Here is a 20195-nt window from a genome sequence, read left to right as displayed (position 1 = left end):
CTCCTTTCCTGCTTTCTCTCCAAACCCCTTAATCCCCTTAGCCATAAGGGCCATATCTAACTCCCTCTTGAATATATCCAACAAACTGGCATCAACAACTCTCTGCAGTAGGGAATTCCACAGGTTAACAACTCTCTGAGTGAAGAAGTTCCTCCTCATCTCGGTCCTAAATGGCTTATCCCTTATCCTAAGACTGTGACCGCTGGTTCTGGACTTCCCCAGCATCGGGAACATTCTTCCTGCATCTAACCTGTCCAGTCCCATCAGAATTTTATATGTTTCTATGAGATCCCCTCTCATTCTTCTAAACACCAGTGAATACCGGCCCAGTCAATCCAGTCTCTTCTCATATGTCAGTCCTGCCATCCCGGGAATCAGTCTGGTGAACGTTCGCTGCACTCCCTCAATAGCAAGAACGTCCTTCCTCAGATTAGGAGACCAAAACTGTACACAATACTCCAGGTGAGGTCTCACCAAGGCCCTGTACAACTGCAGTAAAACCTCCCTGCTCCTATACTAAAATCCCCTAGCTATGAAGGCCAACATGCTATTTGCCTTCTTCATCGCCCGCTGTACCTGCATGCCAACTTTCAATGACTGATGTACCATGACACCCAGGTCTCGTTGCACCTCCCCTTTTCCTAATCTGCCACCATTCAGATATTCTTCCTTCACGTTTTTGCTACCAAAGTGGATAACCTCACATTTATCCACATTATACTGCATCTGCCATGCATTTGCCCACTCACCTAACCTGTCCAAATCACTCTGCAGCCTCTTAGGGTCCTTCTCACAGCTCACACCGCCACCCAGTTTAGTGTCATCTGAAAACTTGGTGATATTACACTCAATTCCTTCATCTAAATCATGGATGTATATTGTAAATAGCTGGGGTTCCAGCACTGAGCCCTGCGGCACCCCATTAGTCACTGCCTGCGATTCTCTGCTTCCTGTCTGCCAACCAGTTCTCTATCCACGTCAATACATTATCCCCAATACCATGTACTTTAATTTTGCACAACAATCTCTTGTGTGGGACCTTGTTAAAAGCTTTTTGAAAGTCCAAATACACCACATCCACTGGTTCTCCCTTGTCCACTCTACTAGTTACATCCTCAAAAAATTTTAGAAGATTTGTCAAGCATGATTTCCCTTTCATAAATCCATGCTGACTTGGACCGATCCCGTCACTGCTTTCCAAATGCGCTGCTATTTCATCTTTAATAATTGATTCCAACATTTTCCCCACTACCGATGTCAGGCTAACCGGTCTATAATTCCCCGTTTTCTCTCTCCTTTTTTAAAAAAGTGGTGTTACATCAGCTACCCTCCAGTCCATAGGTACTGATCCAGAGTCGATAGACTGTTGGAAAATTATAGAAAGGATATTAAAGCTATACAGAGTGTACAGTGTAGATTCACCAGGATGATGCCAGGGATGGGAAACTATAAAATTATGAGGAGAGACTTGAGGTACTGGAACTATTTACACTAGGCCAGAGAAAGCCAAGAGGAAATTTAATCGAGGTGTATTAAAATAACGAAGGGCTTTGATAGAGTGAATGGGGAAAGACTATTTCCACTGGTTTGGAGTCAGCGACAAGGCTCATCCAATTTTAAAATTGTCATTAAGAGAGTAAGGAGAGGGTTAGGAGAAATCTCTTCACAGAGGTTTGTTGGAGCATGGAATACTTTGCCACAGGGAGTGGTCGAGGCAGAGACCATTGCATCTTTTAAGGGAAAATTAGATAAATATTTGAAGCAGAGGAAGTTACAGAGCTATGGGGAAGTGAGTGGGACAGTGGGATTAGTTTTGGGTTGATCTAGCAAAGAACTGACTCAGAGGCGATGAGTCAAATAGCCTTTTTGTATGCTGTAAGCTCCTGTGGTTCTATGGCAGGGAAATAAGATTAGTTACTTCAATTGAGGAGTGAGTGCTGCACACTGAATGGCCTCCTTCTCCGCTGTAATTTCTATGATTCTATAATTCAGTGAGGCACAAGAACGAGAGCAGAAAATAATTTTGAACTCCAGTTTGGAACCTAGATTGAATATATTTATTTTTGGTGTTTGGAGGTTAAACGCTGTAATGTTTATAGAGCTATTTATTGGGGACTTGGCCTGGAGGGTGATGCACGGAGCAGTCCTGTGCAATAAATTTTTAAGTTGGTTCACGGGCTCCCAGGCCACCTGCAATTTCTGCAGTCTGGAGGAGTCAGTGTTCCATGTTTTTATTGAATGTGCAAGGTTGCAGCCCCTGTTCCATTATTTAAAGGGGCTGCTCCTCAAATACTGTCTGCACTTCAGTCCCACACTCCTGATCTTTGGGCACCCTGTGCAGAGGGGAGTGGGCAAGTCAGAAGGCCTCCTCGTAGGACTGCTCCTGAGCACGGCCAAGTGTGCCATCAGCCGGTCCAGGCAGCGGGCGGTCGTTCAGCCTGACTGCCTGCCTGCCTCTCTTCCGCGCTTACATCCGAGCCAGGGTGTCCCTGGAGATGGAGCACGCGGTGTCCACCGGTACGCTCGTGGCCTTCTGCGAGAGGTGGGCGCCAGAGGGACGGGAGTACATCATCACCCCCAGCAACCAAATTTTAATTTGATTTTATATGTTTTAGAGTTTCATTTGTTTTATTGCCATGTTTTAGTGTCCCCCTCCCCTTTTATAGGAGGCACTTGTATAATTTGTGTGTTTTAGTGCCACAAAACCACAAAAAAACCCACAAAAAACATTAAAAAGGCATATAAACTGTTGGGAGTGTCCCCCCCCCCCTTTAATAAGGGGGCACTTGATTTAATATTTATTTATTTTGCAACAAAAGAATTGTAGAGCTGTTGCAAAAAATCCCACAAAAAAACACCCCAAAAAAACAAAAAAGCGCATTTAAAAACTGTTTGGAGTGTCCTCCCCCCCCATCCTCCTTTAATAAGGGGGCACTTGATTTAATTGTTTTTTTGTTTTGCAACAAAATAGTTGTAGAGCTATTTATTGGGGACTTGGCCTGGAGGGTGGTGCACGGAGCAGTCCCGTGCCATAAATTTTTAAGTCGGTTCACGGGCTCCCAGGCCACCTGCAATTTCTGCGGTCTGGAGGAGTCCGTGTTCCACGTTTTTATGGTGCGAGGTTGCAGCCCCTATTCCATTATTTGAAGGGGCTGCTCCTCAAATTCTGGTTGCACTTCAGTCCCACGCTCCTAATCTTTGGGCACCCTGTGCGGAGGGGAGAGGGCAGGTTGGAAGGCCTCCTCGTAGGACTGCTCCTGGGCATGGCCAAAGGGGCCATCAGCTGATCCAGGCAGTGGAGGTCGTTCAGCTCGACTGTCTGCCTCTCTTCCGCGTGTACATGCGAGCCAGGGTGTCCCTAGAGATGGAGTACGCGGTGTCCACCGGTACGCTCGCGGCTTTCCATGAGAGGTGGGCGCCGGAGGGACTGGAGTGCATCATCACCTCCGACAACCAAATTTTAATTTGAACCATGTCTAAAGTTTAATTTGTTTATTGTGCCGGTTTTAGTATCCCCCCCCACCTCCCTTTTAGCCAGGCGGCAATTGTATAATTTGTGTTTTGGTGCCCTCGGGAAAAAAAAAATATATAAAAAAATAAGGGGGTACCCTGAAAAGGTTTTGGAGTGTGCCCCCCCCCCTTTAATCAGGGGGCACTTGTTTAAAGTATTGCAACTAAAATAGTTGTGGAGCTGTTGAGTTGGGAGTGGCTTAGCCAGTCACGTGATGTTCATAAGTCTCAATAAAACCCCAGCCAGTTGGGTTCGGGGGAGCCACGATTAGGCAGGTGGTTATGAGCCTGGTGGATGAACTGGTCTGTATAGTGTGATTGCTTTTGCTAATAATCCAACTAGTTCTTAATAGCAATGTGTTGCTATGAATTCTTAAGCAAAGAACCCATGAAGCAAATACATTACAAATGCCAAAGACAGCCCATTTTCAAGGAGTAAGCTTTCTTTCGCTAGAGGCTTCTCATAAATGGTTGAGCCAAGCTTCATACCGTGATACTTGGTGGGAAGGCAACAGCGGGTCATTGGGAATACAGTCAGTAGCTGGAAACAGAATCGGGGCAATAATGGTTCCAGGGCAGGCATGAACTGTGGCTGAGTTCTGATTGCAGGATTGAAGTTGCATTTACACAGCTACAGGGATCAATTGATGGGGCAGTTGAGGTCATTGTGGACAAGATTGTTTTAAGGAGAGGCCCACCCTTCAAGCTGGGACTGTCCCTGACTTGAGACATTTCTCCCTCCCAGTATTCAGTAGTCTCGCCAGCTTTAGCCGTATATCTAAGTTTGCTGATGACACTAAAGTTAGGTGGCACAGTAAATAGCGGAGACGGGAGCAGAAAGTTACTTAATCTATCAATGTCCCTTTGTAAGTGGACAAAACTGTGGCAGATGGAGTTCAATGTGGGGAAGTTTGAGATTAACCATTTTGGACCCAAGAAAGATAGATCAGAGTATTTTCTAAATGGTGAAAAGCTAGGAACTGTGGAGGAGCAGAGAGACTGATGGATCCAACTCCAGAAATCACTGAAAACTAGCAGATAGGCACAACAAATTGAAAAAGCTGATGGAATGTTGGCCTTTATCTCCAGGACTAAAAGGGTTAAATATTGAGAACAAGTTTCATAGAATAGGCGTGTATTCTCTTGAACATAGAAGATTAAGGGGTGATCTAATTAAGGTGTTTAAGATGATTAAAGAATTTGATAGGTAGATTTCCTCTGGTTGGTGAGTCCAGAACAAGGGGGCATAACCTTAAAATCAGGCTAGGCCGTTCAGGAGTGATGTCAGGAAGCACTTCTTCACACAACGATAGCTGAAATCTGGAATTCTCTCTCCCCAAAATCCTGTTGAGGCTGGGGGTCATTTGAAAATTTCAAAACCGAGATGGATAGATTTTTGTTAGGCAAGGGTATGAAGTGTTACGGAATCGAGACAGATGGATGGAGTTAAGATACAGCTGAGCCATGCTGTAATTGAACGGCGTAACAGGCTCGGGGGGGAGGGGGGAGGAATGAATGGCCTCCTCCTCTTCCTATGCTCTTAGAAGCCAATGAACTCAGTATTGCCCTGCCCCAATGGAATCAGACTCTTGAAATTCAATTAAAGTGGGATTACATCCACAAGTGCAAGGTTGGTGCTGAAGTGTTAAGCGTGGACATTCCCTGATCACAGCCAGGACTGGAAAGGAAGGCAATTTGCAATACTTCTTACAAAGCCACTCATTGACATGGCGCACATCTGGCAATAGCTAAGTGGTTTTCTACACTAGGCACCTCAAAGCACTGGAGAAGTACAACCAACGTTGCCTCCGCAAAATCCTGCAAATCCACTGGTAGGATAGGCGCATCAATGTCAGTGTCCTCGCTCAGGCCAGCATCCCCAGTGTCAAAGCATTGACCACGCTCGATAACCCTTTTAGTCCTGGAGATAAAGGCCAACATTCCATCAGCCTTTTCAATTTGTTGTACCTATCTGCTAGTTTTCAGTGATTTCTGGAGTTGGATCCATAAGTCTCTCTGCTCCTCCACAGTTCCTAGCTTTTCACCATTTAGAAAATACTCTGATCTATCTTTCTTGGGTCCAAAGTGGTTAATCTCAAACTTCCCCACATTGAACTCCACATAGTCCGCATGCCCGACATGAGACTCTCAAAACAACTGCTTTACTCCAAGCTCCGACACGGCAAGCAAGTCCCAGGAGGGCAGAGAAAACGCTTCAAGGACACCCGCAAATGCTCCTTGAAAAAATGCAACATCCCCACCGACACCTGGGAATCCCTGGCCCAAGACCACTCAAAGTGGAGGAGATGTATCCGAGAAGGCCCCGAACACTTCGGGTCTCTTTGCCGGGAGCGCGCGGAAGTCAAACACAAACAGCGGAAGGAGCGTACGACAAACCAAGCACCCCACCCACCCAACCCTCCAACCACCATCTGCTCAACCTGTGACAGAGACTGTAGACCTGCATTGGTCTCATCAGTCACCTTAGAACTCATATTAGTGTGGGAGTAAGTCATTCTCCACTCAAGGGGATTGCCTAAAAAAATAAGGGTTTTCTGCTGTCAGACCCCAACTGGCAAATCTATATGGACTGGGGGAAATAAATTTTCATCTCTTCTATTAGATTGGTATATTTTTCAACAATACTAATACCGGCGTGGGCACGATGGGCCAAAATGTCCTCCTTCCGTGCTGTAAATTTCTATGATTACTGCTTAAGGAGAGCATATTAACATTGAAACTACTCTCCCTAACACTACCTTTAATGTTCCTATTACAAAGCGCACTAGTGTTTATAACTATCATGAGAACAAGCTTTCTTTCTAAAACAAAACCCATTAGAACCGACGCTAGATAACTCCAGTGTTAAACTCAGCCTCCAAGAAAGCAGGCTCTGAACATCAATTAAAATTTGCCAGTGAATCACTGAAGAGACTGAGGAATTATCCTCCACAACGTTACCAGTTAGTACAAATTCAAAACCTACTAATTGACAAAGCTTCCTTCACAAATCAGATAAATGAATATGTAAAATAAACAATGTCTCCATAAAATTCATACCCAACAGCCTTGGTGACATCAGCAAACTGCAAAAGGTCATATTTCCGTAACAGCTGGAATGTCGGCATGTGGCCCTGTAAAACAAATATATTGTGTTGGAAGAAAAAAAAACGAAATGGCATTCGGAATCCAGGGCAGACCATGGGCTGTAACCAATTTCTGATTCAGTATTGAAGTTACATCTACACTGCTATAGGGATCAATATGCGGGGCATTTGAGATAATTATGGACCCGGTGTTTTAAGGAGAAGTCTGCCTTCCAGCTGGGGCCTTCCCCGATTTAGAATCATAGCGATTTGCAGCACGGAAGGAGATCATTTCGGCCCATTGTGTGCGCGCTGGCCGACAAAGAGCTATCCAACCTAATCCCACTTTCCAGCTCTTGCTCCGTAGCCCTGTAGGTTACGGCACTTCAAGTGCACATCGAAGTACTTTTTAAATGCTATGAGGGTTTCTCTGCCTCTACCACCCTTTAAGGCAGTGAGTTCCAGACCCCCACCACCCTCTGGGTGAAAACAAATCTCCTCAAATCCCCTCTAAACGTGCTACCAACTGCTTTAAATCTATGCCCCCTGGTTGTCGACCCCTTCGCTAAGGGAAATAGGTCCTTCCTATCCACTCAATCTAAGCCCCTCATAATTTTATACACTTCAATAGGGTCTCCCCCTCAGCCTCCTCTGTTCCAGAGAAAACAACCCCAGCCGATCCAATCTTTCCTCATAGCTAAATTTCTCCAGTCCTGGCAACATCCTCGTAAATTTCCTCTGTACCCTCTCCAGTGCAATCACATCTTTCCTGTAATGTGGTGACCAGAACTGCACGCAGTACTTTAGAGAAAAGTCTGCTTGAGAAATGAAAAGAAAAAATAGAAATAGAAAGAGAAAAAGGGAGGAAAGGAGGACTCAGGACATTCCAAAGCGCTTTTGAAATGCAGTCACTGTTATAATGCAGGAAATACAGCAGCCAATTTGTGCACAGCAAAGTCCCACTAGCAGCAATGTGCTAACGTAGATTGAGGTACAAATATTGGTCAGGTCACTGGGACAATTCAACTGCTGTTCTTCAAATTAGTGCCGTGCGATCTACTACAACCATCTGAGAGGGCCTTCGTTTAATGCCTTATCTAAAAAACACCACCTCAGTACTGCATTGGAGTGTCAGTCTAGATTATGTGCTCAAGTTTCTGATGCGTGACTTGAACCCACAACGCAGTGTCAAAAAACTGCATTAACACAACATTCACTATCAATGCTTTTTCAACAGTTGCGTCCCAAGATGTATCCGCACAGCTAACAGTTTTATTATTGCTACTCAATGTGGCTTACTTACAAGAAGCATCTTCACAGGGAGCAGGTAGATCAAAATCATCCGCTTGTTTTTCTGGCTGGACCTGTGACAATGCTGAAACGCAAATGACAGATACTCTTCGGCTGCAAAGAAGAGGATAGAAAATATTATCTTTAAAAACATCATCGCTCTGCTCCTTGTGTACCACTGTATATTACACAATATGCTAGGGGCACCATGGGCCAGCCCATACTGCGATATGTGTGCGCACTAGGTCCGTGCAGCAGAGCTGGTCTCCAGTCGTCTTGGTTAACCCTTGCCACTGGACCAAGACCTAGCTCTGTCAAGCCCGTGTGGTGACTGGTGTGCAACGGTCACCACACGTTAAAAAAATCCACACACAGGCATCTTCCACCCTTCAAGATTTAGTTCTGGATCTGGAATATTAGGTCCTTCATTGAAACACCTGTAAACTCATCCTTTGTTGGCCTGGAAGCAAGTCAGTCTCGATACGAGGGCCTGCCTATGATGACATAATATGTTCAGTGCATGCTCCCTATGTATTTTGTGTTCTCTCTTTTTTATGTACCTCACACAACTAATCATAGAAATTTACAGCATGGAAGGAAGCCATTCTAGCCCATCGTGTCCACGCTGACCAACAAAGAGCTATCCAGCCTAATCCCACTTTCCAGCTCTTGGTCCGTAGACCTGTAGGTTTCGCCATTTCAAGTACCCTTTAAATGTGGTGAGGGTTTCTGCCTCTACCATCCTTTCAGGCAGTGAGTTCCAGACCCCCACCATCCTCTAGGTGAAAAAATGTCCCCTCAAATCCCCTCTAAACCTCCTACCACTTTAAATCTATGGTCCCTGTTTGTTGACCCATCTGCCAAGGGAAATAGGTCCATCCTATCCACTCTATTTAGGCCCCTCATATTTTGATGCACCTTAATAAGGTCATCCCTCAGGCTCTTCTAATAAGATAGTAGATATGGAGTAAATAAACATAACTTCGTTTTTGAGTAGAACATTCCAACGTGTCTATAATAATACAAAACAGATGCAATAATAAACCCGCTCTATACCTGGTGTTAGTGGTATCTCACCTTGCTTAAAATCACTGTCAAACATGGCTTTCCTCCCAACGTAGTACTTGTATGTCACCCTTTGTGCCATGCTATACTCATCCTTTAGACTGGAGCTGTCAATCGCTCTGATTAAGGGTTTACACAGATGGAGTTTATTGATCTGTTAAAAAAAATGGTTAGAATGCTGAATAATACCAGATATAAATTTCTAGCACACTTCAAACAATCCAGTTCTATTCCTATATATACACATCTCGTTCACTTAGAGTCAACTGGCCTTGATATTAATCACCCCCCAAGACTGGCGGGAGAATGTCGAAGAGTTAAAAAGTGAAATGCGCGGAACGTAATGCCAAGCCGCCGCCCAGGCAGCCCTGCCATTGGATCCATTAGGTAACTGGGCCAGCTGGTGACAGATGCAGTTCAATGTCAATGTGTGCAAGGAACCAGAAGAGCAAGGAAGTGTTGAATGGGTTACTGTAGATCGACCGATGAAACATGCCAGCGCAATACTTGACTGAGTGAAGGAGGCAAACAGGTGACCATGCAGCTGTACAGCAACATGTGGACCAGCACAGCGGGTAACATGTGTGGAACTGGTGCATGTACTCCACCGACAAGTCACTTAATAATATAAGAAATAGGAGCATTAGCAGACCGTATGACCCCCTCAAGCCTGCTCCGCCATTTAATCCGATCATGGACTCAGCTCCACTTCCCTGCCCGCTTCCCTTAATCCCTTATCGGTTAAGAAACTGTCTATCTCTTTCTTAAATATATTCAATGTCCCAGCTTCCACAACTCTCAGGCAGCGAATTCCACAGATCCACAACCCTCTGAGAAAATAAATTTCTCCTCATCTCAGTTTTAAATGGGCGGCACCTTATTCTAAGATTATGCGCCCTAGTTCTAGTCTCCTCTATTAGTGGAAACATCCTCTCTGCATCCACCTTGTCAAGCCCCCTCATAATCTTATACATTTTGATAAGGTCACCTCTCATTCTTCTGAATTCCAATGAGTAGAGGCCTAATCTCAACCTTTCCTCATAAGTCAACCCACCTCATCTCCGGAATCAACCTAGTGAACCTTCTCTGAGCTGCCTCCAAAGCAAGTATATCCTTTCGTAAATATGGAAACCAAAACTGCACGCAGTATTCCAGGTGTGGCCTCACCAATACCCTGTATAACTGTAGCAAGACTTCCCTGCTTTTATACTCCATCCCCTTAGCCTTCCTGATCACTTGCTGTACCTGCATACTAACCTTTTGTGTTTCATGCCCAAGAGTACCCCCAGGTCCCGCTGTACTGCAGCACAATGGCCTCAATAGTAATCGCACTATACTCCTACCCATGGGTGGGAGAGGGTTAACAGCTTGAACATGGGAAACGCGTCCCCAAACCGCCACGCATGCTGCCTTTTTACGGTGGCAGATATCGTAGTGTCCCGAGTGACTTGCCGTGGAGAGGTTGATTAACATATTTACATCAGGCAAATTATGAGCCCAGTTTAAAATTCACTGCAGCTGCTCAGGTTTCTCCCGGCTTGGGAAACCGGCAGTGAAAGAGAGATGGGGACTGCCAGCTCCACAAGGTATGTGCCTTTTCCAGCACTCCTTGTAGGCAAGGAGTTCTCCCATGGTCCCTCAAAAAGGCCTTCAGCCTCCCCCCGCTGTGATCTCCAACCTACCTTTCCCCCCCCCCCTTCCTTCCCCCCACCCACTTCCTTCCCCCCATCCCCCCCACCCTCCAGTACCGATGGATGATCCCTCAGCTGTGGCTCAGTGGGCAGCACACTCACCTGTGAGAGTCTGAAGGTTGTGGGTTCAATTCCCACTCCAGGGACTTGAGCACATAAATCTAGGATGACACTCAAGTGAAGTGCTGAGGGGGCGCTGCACTGTCAGAGGTGCCGTCTTTCGGATGAGATGTTAAACCGAGGCCCCATCTGCTCTCTCAAGTGGACGTAAAAAATGGCACTATTTCAAAGAAGAGCAGGGGAGCTCTCCCCGGTGTCCTGGCCAATATTTATCCCTCAATCAACATTACAAAAAAAAACAGATTTTCTGGTCATTATCACATTGCTGTTTGTGGGAGCTTGCTGTGCAAAAGTTGGCTGCCGCATTTTCCACATTCCAACAGTGACTACACTCAAAGTACTTAATTGGCTGTAAAGCACTTTGAGATTTTCGGTGGTCGTGAAAGGCGCTATATAAATGCAAGTCTTTCTTTTTTCTTTTTTCCCCCTGTTCCCAACCCTAAGGGTTTGCCCTCCTGGCTGCCGGCCAGGCTGTCAATTTGACCGGCTGCTGGGCGAGAACGGGAACAAAGAAATGATGAGGAGGTCCTGCGTTAAGTTGGGCAGGACCTCCACATTCCCAGCCTTGCCGGGTTCTTTGGCCCTCTGCGACCCTTCCCCTTTCCCCATTAATATCGGGGCCATTGAGTGAGTGCTGGTTCTGCAGTTACAGAGCTATAAATACAAGGATTCCTTCTTACCTTAAAGTATATTTTGAACAGCTGATTGATGAGAAACAGCATGCCCCACTTCTTCGAGTCATCGATTCCGGCACGGCTATTTTCAGAGGCAATGATAACATTTGGTAAAATTAGCATTTCAATCATTAAAAGACTTCAACAAAGTCAGAAAATTACCAAATATACAAGAGGGGTGTTTTTTTAAAGTTTCAATGGATTGCAAGAAGAGATCCCTGACCAAAGAACTCTCACCATCAGGGTGAAGACCACTTCATCACTGTGTGCTATCTTCTGGGTAGAATATTAAGGTCAGCTCCTGCTCTCTAGAATTTCACATACAAATAAACTTTGAGGAAATTTTTCTGAGAAGACACACATTTTTTTAATGAATTTAAATTCTGAAGTTCTGTGACAGGCAAACTGGATGAGATTCTCAGTCTACTCAAAATGGACCAAATGAAAAAGTATCCTTCTATACATGGTGCCTACACACTATCTTCTACAATGTCACTACTGTCCATGGTACACATTACCCTCTATAAGTGGTCCCTGGACTCCATGGTACACATTACTCTGTATGTAGGGTCCCTACACTCCATGGCACACACTACTCTGTATATATGGTCTCTGGAACTCCATAGTACACACTATCCTCTAAACATGGTCCCTCTATAGATTATTGAACAATTCCTGCAGATTGGAGGGTGGCAAATGTAACCCACTATTTAAAAAAGGAGGGAGAGAGAGAAAACAGGGAATTACAGACTGGTTAGCCTACCATAAGTAGTAGGGAAAATGCTTAAGAGTCTATTATAAAGGATGTGATAATGGCACACTTAGATAATATTAACAGGATTAAGCAAAGTCAACATGGATTTATGCAAGGAAAATCATGTTTGACAAACCTATTGGAGTTTTTTGAGGATGTAACTGATAGAATAGATAAGGGAGAACCAGTGGATGTAGTGTATTTGGATTTTCAGAAGGCCTTTGATAAAGTCCCACGTAAGAGGTTATTTTCAGAGGCAATGATAAAATTTGGCAAAATTTATATATCATAGGCAGTCCCGCGAAACGAGGATGACTTGTTTCCACGCCAAAAAAAAGGATGAGTTTACAGGTGTTTCGAATGAAGAACCCAAACTATATCCTCAAGGGTGAAAGATGCCTGTGCTTCCTGCCTTCTCTCCATACCCCATGATCCCTTTAGCCGTAAGGGCCACATCTAACTCCCTTTTGAATATATCCAAAGAACTGGACTGAACAACTTTCTCCTCATCTCAGGCCTATATGGCTTACCCCTTATCTTTAGACTGTGATCCCTGGTTCTGGACTTCCTCAACATTGGAACATTCTTTCTGCATCTAACCTGTCCAATCCCGTCAGAATTTTATATGCTTCTATGAGATCCCCTCTCATTCTTCTAAATTCCAGTGAATATAAGCCTAGTCGATCCAGTCTTTCTTCATATGTCAGTCCTGCCATCCTGGGAATCAGTCTGGTGAACCTTCGCTGCACTCCCTCAATAGCAAGAATGTTCTTCCTCAGATTAGGAGATCAAAACTGCACACAATACTCAAGGTGTGGTCTCACCAAGGCCCTGTACAACTGTAGCAAGACCTCCCTGCTCCTATACTCAAATCCCCTCGCTATGAAGGCCAACATGCCATTTGTTTTCTTTACTGCCTGCTGTACCTGCATGCCTACTTTCAATGACTGATGTACCATGACACCCAGGTCTCGTTGCACCTCCCCTTTTACTAATCTGTCACCATTCAGATAATAATCTGTCTTCCTGTTTTTGCCATCAAAGTGGATAACCTCACTTATCCATATTATACTGCATCTGCCATGCATTTGCCCATTCACCTAACCTGTCCAAGTCACCCTGCAGCCTCTTAGCATCCTCCACACAGCTCACACTGCCACCCAGCTTAGTGTCATCTGCAAACTTGGAGATATTACATTCAATTCCTTCATCTAAATCATTAATAGATATTGTAAATAGCTGGGGTCCCAGCACTGAACCTTGCGGTACCCCACTAGTCACTGCCTGCCATTCTGAAAAGGACCCGTTCACTCCCACTCTTTGCTTCCTATCTGCCAACCAGTTCTCTATCCACGTCAATATATTACCCTCAATCCTATGTGCTTTAATTTTGCACACTAATCTCTTGTGTGGGACCTTGTCAAAAGCCTTTTGAAAGTCCAAAAACACCACATCCACTGGTTCTCCCTTGTCCACTCTACTAGTTACATCCTCAAAAAATTCTAGAAGATTTGTCAGGCATGATTTGCCTTTCATAAATCCATGCTGACTTGGACCGATCCTGTTGCTGCTTTCCAATTGCGCTGCTATTACATCTTTAATAATTGATTCCAGCATATTCCCCACTACCGATGTCAGGCTAACCGGTCTATAATTCCCTGTTTTCTCTCTCCCTCCTTTTTTAAAAAGTGGAGTTACATTAGCTACTCTCCAATCCATAGGAACTGATCCAGAGTCCATGGAACGTTGGAAAATGACCACCAATGCAACTACTATTTCTAGGGCCACTTTCTTAAGTACTGTGGGATGCAGCGCTGAAAACAGTGCCGGGACCTCTGCACATGCGCACTAGAGTATGTGCGCATGCACAGTAGCTCCTCGCCCCAGAATCTGAGTGTGCTCTGCAGGCTGTGTGGGAGGAGCCCGAAGCGCGCAGCCCCTATCCCTGGCCGAATGGGCTCCCTCATCGGCGGCCCGCTGCGTTCCCTTCACATAAAGGTAGGACTTATATTTTTTATTTGTTACTGATTGATTGCTTATTACTTTGGTCTTGGTGCTTTAGTTGCAGGGTTCCTTCTATTTTTTTATTTGTTAATTAATTGCTTATTACTTTTTGTGCTTTGTTTAGTGCTTTGTAAATCTTGGTGCTAGGTGCAGGTCCTCTCAGCTTCCTTGTATTTTTTATTTGTTATTGAATGCTTATTTTTGTGTTTTGTTTGTACTTTCCCGCGCTGATTTCTTAACTCTCCACAAGGGTTTTCTGTGCAGGCTACAAGTGGCCACATACACTGGCCTAAGTTAGTTTGGAGCAACTATTAGCTGTCCAAACTGGCTTAAATGGCCAAAACAGGCGTAGGTGGCTGGTAATGCTCGCTTTTGAAAAAAAAAAACAACAAAAATCCTAACTACCTCACTTACACAAATTAAATGTGCAGAATTGTGCTTTTTAAGATACTCCAAAAAAATCAAGTTGCTCCAAAAAAAACGGAGCAACTCCTGGCCAAATTTGGGCCCACGAGGCCTTGGTGAGACCGCACTTGGAGTATTGTGTGCAGTTTTGGTCTCCTTACCCAAGAAAGGATATACTTGCCATAGAGGGAGTGCAGCGAAGGTTCACCAGACTGATTCTTGAGATGGCAGGACTTGTTGTATGAGGACAGATTGGGTCAACTAGGCCTGTATTCACTAGAGTTTAGAAGAATGCGAGGGAATCTCATTGAAACGTATAAAATTCTGACTGGGTTGGAAAGACTGGATGCGGGGAGGATGTTTCCCCTGGCTGGGAAGTCTAGAACAATGGGTCACAGTCTTAGGATACGGGGTAGGAAATTTAGGACCGAGATGAGGAGAAATTTTTTCACTTGGAGGCAGTGAACCTGTGGAATTCTCTACCACAGAAGGCTGTGGAGGCCAAGCCACTGAATATATTTAAGAGGGAGATAGATAGATTTCTAGAAACAAAAGACATCAAGGGGTATGGGGAAAAAGTGGGAATATGGTGTTGAGATAGAGGATTAGCCATGATCATATTGAATGGCAGTGCAGACTTAAAGGGCCGAATGGCCTACTACTGCTCCTATTTTCTATGCTTCTATGTTTTTACACCCCGTGGTACACACTACCCTCTATACATGGTCCCTACACCCCATGGTACACACTACCCTCTATACATAGTCCCTGGAACTCCATGGCCCATGAAGATAGAATATTTGGGAGTCAATGATATGAAGATTTAACCATGGTAATTGAAACTTGGAGCAGTTCCATGACAAATTAGCAAAAGATAATGCTCCCAGGGCGTGGGGTGTGGCTGTGAAACTGCCTGTCTGCAGTTATGCAAATCAAATCAATTTTGCACTATTGCTCGTTTGCTGGTACTTGTGATTTAAAAATTTGCCTAATTACAGAACATGTCTCATCACAGAGGACCGAAGGTTCGGTATTAAATCCTGGGCTGATGTAGCACTATACTTATTGTCGTCACAATCGAACAAAGCAAGGTATTAGAACACCTACTTGTCACTGGCGCAGACCCGGAAACAACTCATCAGGAGTTCAGCAGCTTTCTCCAGCATATCTCCCATCTTGCCCTTTCCTTTCTTTCCCAGCTGTTGGTCAGCCTGGTCACAAAACAGGGTGGGGAGGGGGAAAATAAGAAAAAAATAATATTTTAACAGCTTCTGTTGAAATTGTACATGTGCTAAATCTGTGGCCTGCAGTGTGATACCACCTTGTCATTGGATACTTTTAAGTGTTGCAAGCTCACTCTTGTACACATGGCTCGGTGTCACACAACTAATGCACGCCTCTATCAGCCGAGCTGGGTTGTATTTATTGTATTCAGGACTGGGTGTCAATGGCTCCCATAATGCAACTCAAACTTTGACACTACGGGCTAAACAGGAAAGTTAAAGTGGGCTGCATTTTCCGGTGCTGTCCACCTCTGTTTTCTCCCCGGAGGGGCTTCAATGGCGGCGGTGAGCTCTTTCAGGCGGGGGTTTTCGGGGCTGGTCACGGCAAGGAGCGGAGCATTACCGTCCCGGAAGAGGCGAGCCGGTGTGCAATGCCCCTGGTTGCGATACCGGCTCTATTTTTGAGTCCTGCGTTGTCGCGCCGTGTTGCGCGCCCTGCTGGGACCGCCTGTGAAAGCTGGCAGTCCGACCTATACCGACCGGCTGCAGTGAGGTAAGTAATGTCCACCTCAGTAAGTGTGATTGCTTTTTATTTTTTTTTGCGATTTATATTGCGGTGGCATGGGCTATGGATTGGGAATGTTTTTGGTGTTTTTTTTAAAAGTTTTTTTTTCTCCCCAGGCCTCTCTCAGAGTGCTCCCAGGCCGGCTGTTTAGCTCAGGATTTTCCCATGCTCAGCCGGTCTAGCGCCCTAAGTGAGGTATAGAAACATAGAAAACAGGTGCAGGAGTAGGCCATTCGGCCCTTCTAGCCTGCACCGCCATTCAATGAGTTCATGGCTGAACATTCAACTTCAGTACCCCATTCCTGCTTTCTCGCCATACCCCTTGATCCCCCTAGTAGTAAGGACCTCATCTAACTCCTTTTTGAATATATTTAGTGAATTGGCCTCAACAACTTTCTGTGGTAGAGAATTTCACAGGTTCACCACTCTCTGGGTGAAGAAGTTCCTCCGCATCTCGGTCCTAAATGGCTTACCCCTTATCCTTAAGACTGTGACCTCTGGTTCTGGACTTCCCCAACATTGGGAACATTCTTCCTGCATCTAACCTGTCTAACCCCGTCAGAATTTTAAATGTTTCTATGAGGTCCCCTCTCATTCTTCTGAACTCCAATGAATACAAGCCCAGTTGATCCAGTCTTTCTTGATAGGTCAGTCCCGCCATCCCGGGAATCAGTCTGGTGAACCTTCGCTGCACTCCCTCAATAGCAAGAATGTCCTTCCTCAGGTTAGGAGACCAAAACTGCACACAATACTCCAGGTGTGGCCTCACCAATGCCCTGTACAACTGTAGCAACACCTCCCTGCCCCTGTACTCAAATCCCCTTGCTATGAAGGCCAACATGCCATTTGCTTTCTTAACCGCCTGCTGCACCTGCATGCCAACCTTCAATGACTGATGTACCACGACACCCAGGTCTCTTTGCACTTCCCCTTTTCCTAATCTGTCACCATTCAGATAATAGTCTGTCTCTCCGTTTTTACCACCAAAGTGGATAACCTCACATTTATCCACATTATACTTCATCTGCCATGCATTTGCCCACTCGCCTAACCTATCCAAGTCGCTCTGCAGCCTCACAGCATCCTCCTCGCAGCTCACACTGCCACCCAACTTAGTGTCATCCGCAAATTTGGAGATACTACATTTAATCCCCTCGTCTAAATCATTAATGTACAGTGTAAACAGCTGGGGCCCCAGCACAGAACCTTGCGGTACCCCACTAGTCACTGCCTGCCATTCTGAAAAGTATCCATTTACTCCTACTCTTTGCTTCCTGTCTGACAACCAGTTCTCAATCCATGTCAGCACACTACCCCCAATCCCATGTGCTCTAACTTTGCACATCAATCTCTTGTGCGGGACCTTGTCGAACGCCTTCTGAAAGTCCAAATATACCACATCAACTGGTTCTCCCTTGTCCACTCTACTGGAAACATCCTCAAAAAATATGCAACGCCTCCCTTACCGCTCCGTCCCACACTCAGGGCCCAGCTGCCCAATTTTGCTGACTGAGGCGCAAACTGTTCCCGGGCGCAAACTTTACCGCCCCGAAATCAGCAAAGCCGAAAATTCACTTTAGAAGCAGATTTATGAGCAGGATCAATCTGTAGGAGCAGATGGAATGGGCTTTAATAGATACTCAGTTTGAATGAACTGCTGCCTTTCACAGTGGAAAATGGGACAGTGCCCCATCGCTCTTTCCTGTTTGACCTCTTTTGTGTTTGCTAATGTGTGCTCAGCAAGGTGATGAGTCATTCATGCCGGGAAACTGAACATTTTTCATCTCAGGCACCCGGCAATTAAGCTTCAGAATGGTCACATGCAGACTGAGCTTCCTTTACTCCTCCAACAATATATCTCCGTTCAAGCTGAAAATGCAGTGCCCCTCAGAGCACCAATTTGACAATTTTCCATTCCTCACACTGACCACACAGATAGTCTCTTGCAGTGAAATTGCCAACTTAGTGATATGGGAGGGGCAGTTTTATGCTGCTGATCTGTGTCCATTCAATTAAGACTGTCTGGATTATTGCCATGCCCTCAAAACAAACATTTGATGTTGAGATATCATCATAGGCAGTCCCTCGTAATCGAGGAAGACTTGCTACCACTCTTAAAATTAGTCCTTAGGTGGCTGAACAGTCCAAAACGAGAGCCACAGTCGCCGTCATAGGTGGGGTAGATAGTCGTTGAGGGAAAAGGAGGGTGGGACTGGTTTGCCGCACGCTCTTTCCGCTGCCTGCGCTTGATTTCTGCATGATCTCGACGATGAGACTCGAGGTGCTCAGCGCCCTCCCAGATGCACTTCCTCCACTTAGGGCGGTCTTTGGCCAGGGACTCCCAGGTGTCAGTGGGGATGTTGCACTTTATCGGGAGGCTTTGAGGGTGTCGCTGTAATGTTTCCTCTGCTCACCTTGGCTCGTTTGCCGTGAAGGAGTTCCGAGTAGAGCGCTTGCTTTGGGAGTCTCGTGTCTGGCATGCAAACGATGTGGCCCGCCCAGATGTTATAGATGTCAATCATCTGCTAATTTCCATTCCCCGAGTGAGACATCTCCTTTACTTTCTATCTAGATGGCCCTCTTCACTTCTTGAGTGTTAACCATTCCGCATATCATAGAAGAGCCTAGCTTTACTCTGGGGAAACCAGGAGCTGAGCGTACAAATGAAAATGTCATGACATTGCACCATTGCCTCCTGCTCTGGAGTTACATAAAGCCTGAGGAGCCACCAGTTTAATGTAACCTGAAGGTGATGGGAAAGTAACCAACCACTTAACACTAACTCCTGCGCCGTGAGACAGATAGGATTTTGGCCGTGACTTGCTCCAATTTTTTTTTGGAGTAAGTTGGTTTTTCAGGCGTCAGGTAAAAAACGGCACTTTCCCCAATCAACTTGCTCCAGAGTAACTGAGTTAGGTACGATTTTTTTTTGTTGAATTTTTTTTTCCCCAAAAGGGGGCGTTCCCAGCCACTTATGCCAGTTTTGGCCATTATGCCACTTTGGCCAGCTAAAACTTACTCCCAATCCACTTAGGTAGCGTGTGTGGCCAGCTCTGAAAAACCTTGCGGGCAGTTAAGAAATCGGCGCGGGTTAGTACATTTAAAGCACCAAGACTTAGAAAGAACTAAACAAAGCACAAAAATAAGCATTCAATAACAAATAAAAAATAGAAGGAAGTTGAGGACCTGCACCAAGACTTACAAAGCACTAAACAAAGGGCAAAAAGTAATAAGCAATCAATCAATAACAAATAAAAAATAGAAGTCCTACCTTTATGCTAGAAACAATTTTTTTTTAAAGTTCCAAACACTTGGGTTTTATTCAAAATAAACAATTTGGAATATAATATATCACAGGGCTACCACTCTCAAGGGCAGTAGATGTTAGTTCATCAAGACGGTTGGTCCTTTTTATTTTTTGCCTTCAACCTTTCCCGTTCCTTTCTTGTTATGCTTGGCAAACTGCATGTTCCTCAGAAACTTGGGATTAACTCCTTTCAGGGGCTCAAATCGCCAGAAACAAGTTGTTTGCGGGCCGGTGCGGGAGACCATTCTGCCAGGGATAGGGGAGGCAAACATCGGGGCGTCCCTTCGGCCAGGGATAGGGGCGACGTGCATCGGGTCCTGCTGACAGCTTGCAGGACACGCTGGGAGGGCGAGGAGCATGCTCGCAGACTCCACTGCGCATGCGGGCAGTTGCCGGCAGTGTTTTCGACGCAGGGCTGTAGCTCCGCCCCCCACTTCACCATGGATGCTATGCCAGGACCCGGGACACTCGGCAGAGGGGCCAGGATACTCAGTAAGTTTT

At 45.5% G+C, this 20195-nt stretch overlaps 1 protein-coding gene across 8 annotated transcripts in view; it reads right to left on the bottom strand.

Annotated features, from left to right (window-relative positions):
* pcid2 (PCI domain containing 2) overlaps window positions 1-20195 on the bottom strand; it is an 89128-nt gene that overhangs the window by 12275 nt on the left and 56658 nt on the right. For all 8 annotated transcript variants that reach the window (XM_070894125.1, XM_070894126.1, XM_070894129.1 and 5 more), the window contains 5 exons: window positions 15707-15810; window positions 11443-11518; window positions 8964-9105; window positions 7900-8000; window positions 6571-6644 (listed from right to left, as the gene is read on the bottom strand). In XM_070894125.1, the coding sequence (XP_070750226.1) occupies window positions 6571-6644; window positions 7900-8000; window positions 8964-9105; window positions 11443-11518; window positions 15707-15810 (497 nt within the window). The remainder of the gene's footprint in view (window positions 1-6570; window positions 6645-7899; window positions 8001-8963; window positions 9106-11442; window positions 11519-15706; window positions 15811-20195) is intronic.

Source organism: Pristiophorus japonicus, chromosome 11, assembly GCF_044704955.1.
Source record: "Pristiophorus japonicus isolate sPriJap1 chromosome 11, sPriJap1.hap1, whole genome shotgun sequence".
NCBI classification, from domain to species: Eukaryota; Metazoa; Chordata; class Chondrichthyes; family Pristiophoridae; genus Pristiophorus; species Pristiophorus japonicus.
This window is presented reverse-complemented; position numbering and strand designations above follow the sequence as displayed.